Raw genomic sequence first — 5986 nt, 5'->3', positions numbered from 1 at the left:
CTAGTATCACCACCACAATTACTAATTACCAGCAATCACTGAACTTTAGACTAAAATTGTTTTTTTTTTAATTTTTGGCAGGAAGAACATCTTCCATTTTTGTAGAACTTTTCATTTTGCAAATTTAATTGCAAGAAAAAAATATCAGAAAAAAAAAATAAGACAAGACAAGTTGTATAGATTGGCATATCTAAAAGTTTGATTGGAATAAACAAATTCAAAGCAATTGGTGTTAGCTTGTTTTTTTTATGTATTTATGTTTATAAAGATATGTTTGTGTGTTATTGTTTAGCTGTCAGTCAGTCCTTATTGAGCAAACTTGTGTGAAAAGACGTTCCAGCCATGGCCATCCCATCTTTTTTCCAAGGCACAGTGTATGTATGTGAGTGTGTATATATATTATATAGACTAATGGGCCTTTCTGGTAATTGCTTCAATTATTTCATTCAGAGTCTATATTATGACATAAGCATAATAGAATTTAGTTAGACTGTCTAACGCTACATAACACCCAACTTATCAGGCAACCATATTAACGTGTGACTGGTTGATTTATCAACAAGTGAAGTTAAAATCATAATTACCAACATTTAAGAAATTGAAGGTGGGTGCGTCTGCAACCTGCCAATCGAGAGGGGTGGATGGTAGAATAAAGTCAAATATAAGGGCAGTTAAAGGCATTAATAATCCTAAAGAAGTCATTAAGTCTTGTGACCTCATCCACAAAGACCAACAGTTGCAGATAATAAGGAACCAAGCATGACATCTGGTCCCCCATCAAAACATGTTCAAAGGCAGCTGCCAATGTGGCTCAAAGGGGAAAAAAGAGACGTTTACTGTTATAATATTACCTTAAAAGTCAGCATTCGTTTGATCCAAAACAATATTATTGAACAACAAGTATATTAGCATCATTTAATGGAGATTCAGCTAATGATCCTTTCTACTATAGGCACAAGGCCAGGAAATTGAGTGTGGGTGGATAGTCGATCGCGTCGACCCCAGCACGCAACTGGTGCTTAATTTATCGACCCCGAAAGGATGAAAGGCAAAGTCGACCTCAGCGGAACTTGCACTCGGAATGTAGTGACAAGAGATCCAGCAAATAATGGCAGTTAAAACTGCAGCTGAGCTCGGTTCTCTGCAGAATTCTGGAAGAAGGAAAGAAGGGGAGGTAAAAGGAAAAGAAAGAAAAAGATAAATCACGTACAGAGGAAGATGGTATTGGCATGAATGAATAAATGAACATCCTAGAATAATAATAATGAGAGCTTGACCAACACAGTAAGAAGTTATCGGTTACTTAGCTGCAAAGAATCTGTCAGTTGAAAGACCAGAGCTTAATTGAGAAAGAAAAGCAGAACTGATAAACGTGATAATCCAAAGGCATTAATGTTTATAACAACCAAAGTTGCCAGAAATTATTTAGAATAAAGTAAGTTAATTAAAATTGTTCTGGTACAATAGATAAAACATTCCCTAGTGATTTAAAATTATTGGGATTATACAGTTCTATATTTAAGAGAGGAGGAATTATTTACAAACAAGATGAGGACAAATAGCCGTCAAATGTAAATAATGTAATTCTTGGGCTTAATAAGACAATGTTAAAAATTGTAAGAGTTACAGAGGCCCTATATGCTAAATAGTGTCAAGAGAGTTTATAGAATAATAAATTATAAAGAATTAGGTGTGTAACTAGAGATGGTGACAGTTATTATAGATAAGCCAGTGCTAAAAGTAAACTGACAAAAAGTTATTAAATATAAATAATGAGGAATATAAAATCATCATCATCGTTTAACGTCCGCTAACAATCATCAGTATGTGTCGTTAGAACAAAGGGTTGTTTGAATATGATCAGTTACAACCATAATGACAGAGGTATGCTAGGCTGCGAAGATAAATCATAAATCCTGTCACTGGTGATGAAGGTATGTACCCCAGGTTTAGCATTCAGTCCTATAGAAGTATAAACCTTTAGTTTGTTCAATCTATTAAAAGCAAACAGGAGCAGGAGTGGCTGTGTGGTAAGGTAGCTTGCTTACCAACCACATGGTTCCAGGTTCAGTCCCACTGCGTGGTACCTTGGGCAAGTGTCTTCTACTATAGCCTCGGGCCGACCAATGCCATATGAGTGGATTTGGTAGACGGAAACTGAAAGAAGCCCGCCATATATATATGTATGTGTGTGTTTTTGTCCCCCCAACTTCACTTGACACGCGATGTTGGTGTGTCTACTTCCCCATAATTTAGTGGTTCGGCAAAAAAGAAACCGATAGAATAAGTACTAGGCTTACAAGGAATAAGTCTTGGGATCGATTTGCTCGACTAAAAGGTGGTGCTCCTGCATGTCCACAGTCAAATGACTGAAACAAGTAAAAGAATAAAAGAACCTCTCTTGTGCATTTTAGATTTCCAACAATTCCATACAGCAGAGATTACAATCCTATCTATTGTTAACAAATGGCTTAGCGTGTGTGATAAAGCTCCACATTAAATGAAAACAAAATTCAACATTTTGTTTTCTAACTCCCAGACTTTCTGGAGAACAGTGCTTTCGTTTCATTTATCCTTCGAAAAGGTGTGAAGTAGATTACATAAATCTTAATTTGAAAGAAGAAGAACCTACATAAGTAAATACACAAAGTATGGGGGTTTAGTTCACAGGTGATCTAATAGATTAGGTACGCAAGGTAAGTGCTGTAACGGATTACTTGGGCTCCGAGATTACAGCCGAGAAGGTAGTTATGGAGCCATTGCAGATTTCCGATGCAACGGATATAGAATTGTTAAAGAGGACAACAAACGTTAAGGCAAACAGCTCAAGTCATATACATTATTGGAAAAATATTCAAGGTCTTACAGCTGTTTCTGGGATATCCCAGAGTATGGGACATTCTGTCATCGGTGACAAATAGGGAGAATGTGAAGGGTACAGATTCATGAATTGATGACAAAGGGAATAGATAGTGTTATTTCTCAACCCACCTCTGAGTAAGTAAATATACGTAGGTGAGTTCTAATGTTACATTTATAGACAATATTGAAGGTGTTTGTGGCTTAGTGGTCAGGGTACTTGGCTCACGATCAGAGGGTCATGAGTTTGACTCCCGATGGCATGTTGTGTCCTTGAGCAAGACACTTGATTTCACTTTATTGCTGCAGTGCAAAACTGAGTTGTACTTGTATTTCAAGGGGCCAACCTGGTTACATTGTGTTACGTCACATCTCCGTGAGAACTACATTAAGGAGGCCTGAGGAGCGCTCAGCCACTTTCCTATTAATTTCACGAGCAGGCTGTTCCATCAATTGGATCAGCTGGAACATTTAACATTGTAACTGCCAGGGTGTTAGTATGTCACTATTATAAGAATTATTATGTAAATGATGGGTGTTCATTGTACAATTACTGGTAACACAACTATTGGCATTCTTCATATTATCATTACAGTTGTGATTGCCATTACTAATATATTTGATCATTATTATTATTATTATTATTAGACTATCATTGCCCCTAACCACCAACAGGATTATAATCTCTAATCGAATGAGTGTTGGAACTTAGCCCACAGACTGCTACATACACGATATGTTGAGCAAGAATGAATTCCAGGTAGGGTTAATGCCATTACTATTATTGAGGGAATCCTTACTAATCCTAAGCTGATTAATAGCAGCATTATCAACCAGAATAGGTGTTATACAAAAAAAGAGAGCTTAATTTTGTGTTGGTTAAAGATTCTACTATAGCTACGAGACAGAGGGAAGTGCTTCTCCAAGACATTGGAAAACTTCCTAACCAATTGTATAATATTTGTAGACCATGGGGAGTGTTATACCACAATAGGTCACTGTAATACTGCCTCATTTTGCAGATTAATTTATCTTATTTCCATTATGGTTGCTAATATAACTGCCGTAGCCTCTACCACTATTATTGTAATTATTATCATTACTTTTATTACACTTCCTCATCTTTATACTGTTGCTGCTGTTATTCATAATAATGATTTCTTTTATAATATAATAATAATGCTAGTAATGGTAATGTTCATAATTCTATCATTTGTGAAGCCAATAGTAATACAATGAATAGGAGGTTCACTCAAAATGCAACACAAATAGAAATAGTACAAGTAGTGAGATAATAATGGTGGAACTGTCACAATTGGTGATTGTTATGATAACACGAAAGACGAAAGTCAACTATGGCAAAATTGGAACTGGAACCTAAAGAAACGCAAATACTGCCAGACAGTCTGTCCGATTCTCTACAAATAAATGCCAACAACTGCCCCACTAATAAAGTTTTGAATATAGACAGAATGCTGATAATTTTGAGGGGAGGGGACAAGTCATTTGTCAGTCTTTAGCTGCTCCTTTATTTTATTGACCATGAAAGGATGACAGGCAAAAATCATCCTTGATGGTCTTTGAACTCAGACTATAAAAGGACCAGAACAAAGACTGCTAGGCATTATGTCTGGCATAAAAAAAGGTTTTTGCCAATTCAGAGCATTAATAATAATAATAATAATAATAATAAATTCCACTATAGGCACAAGGCCTGACATTTTGATGGGAGGGCACTAGTGGATTACATCAACCCAAGTGATCAACTGGTACTCATCAACCCCGAAAGGAATGAAAGCAAAGCCAACCCTGACAGAATTTGAAACCAGAACATGTGTAGAAAGAAATGCTGCTTAGTATTTAAGTCCAACTCTAATGATTCTACCAGAGAAATATGAAGGGAGATCTTAACATGTCAGTCATGTGAAGGCAATTATGTGGTTTGGGGTGACATTTTTGAGCAAGTTGTGATGTAGTGAAAAAGATTAATTAAAAATTAATGACCTTAGCTTATTGAGACCAAACTTACATTCTTCTACATTAATAGAAATTTAAAGGTTTCTTCTCAGCATTAATGATTTACTGAGTCAAATGTGAAAGAAATTTTCCCCGTGGTGTTCGATCATACAGCTGATGTGGGGTTAGGGGTTAAGGATTAGGATTAAGACAAGAGATTTGGGGCTGGAGGTTAGAGTGTAACTTCAACTAACAATTGAAGAATTGAACTTGTAGCAACAAAAAGATGTCATGAGACAATTTCTTTTCTTTTTTTTTTTTAATTCCAGCTCACAGTGATTGCACAAGCCCTTAGCAAACAATTTGAAGTCTCAGATATCATTTTCTCTCATATTTTGATGCATTTTCCAAACTTGTAATGGAAAATGAATTTAAGGGGAAAAAATATTAGATTATTAGAATTTTTTTTTTAAAAGGTGGGATGATTTTTTAAAAAATTATTATTATTATTATTATTTGCAAAGCATGTTGTGTTAAGAGTCTTGTCTAAGGACAACACAATACTTGCTGCGATAGAAACTCAAACGTCTTGAGTTCAGTATTCACCAGGTTTCTGACAAATGTTTAGAAAGGAAAATAAAATATTTCTGAATATATAAATTCAAAGAATTTCGGCAGTTAAGGCTCCACTAGTCATCAATGGTCTCTGGAAAAGAGAAAAGAAAAACCATTTGTAGGAAGTTCAGTGTTTGAAAGGTAACTGTGCTGATTTACTTGAACCTCAGCAAGGCACACTGGACTTATACTCTAAAACAACATCACTAAATCTACCTCAGCTTCCGACAAAGCCTATATTTGAATACTCACCTTCTTTGTGATCCCCCCCCCCACCAACAAATATACACACACACACACACACATATCTGCAATATATGTGACAATTATTTGGTTGTCATAATAAAACACTGAGTTTCGGATGTCTGGCATTTTTTGATTGTCTTAACTGACGAGATGCCAGAGCAGATTTCCACCCCAACATCCAGGCAACCGAATAATTGTCACATATTATATTACAGATAAATTCCTCTAATTACATAATATCAAGGTCTCAGTCAGTCCCTTGTTGTCATACCATTCCTATTTATATATATATATATATATATATATATAT

At 35.6% G+C, this 5986-nt stretch overlaps 1 protein-coding gene across 2 annotated transcripts in view; it reads right to left on the bottom strand.

Moving 5' to 3' along the window:
• Positions 1-226: 226 nt before the first annotated feature.
• Positions 227-5986, bottom strand: part of LOC106881919 (uncharacterized) — a 44099-nt gene continuing 38339 nt past the window's right edge. For both annotated transcript variants that reach the window (XM_014932441.2, XM_014932440.2), the window contains exon 11: positions 227-5521. In XM_014932441.2, the coding sequence (XP_014787927.1) occupies positions 5512-5521 (10 nt within the window). In that variant the 3' untranslated portion in view covers positions 227-5511. The remainder of the gene's footprint in view (positions 5522-5986) is intronic.

This window comes from Octopus bimaculoides, chromosome 4 (assembly GCF_001194135.2).
Source record: "Octopus bimaculoides isolate UCB-OBI-ISO-001 chromosome 4, ASM119413v2, whole genome shotgun sequence".
Classification (NCBI taxonomy): domain Eukaryota; kingdom Metazoa; phylum Mollusca; class Cephalopoda; order Octopoda; family Octopodidae; genus Octopus; species Octopus bimaculoides.
Note: the sequence above shows the minus strand (reverse complement) of the source record. Positions and strands in the feature narration are given on the sequence as shown.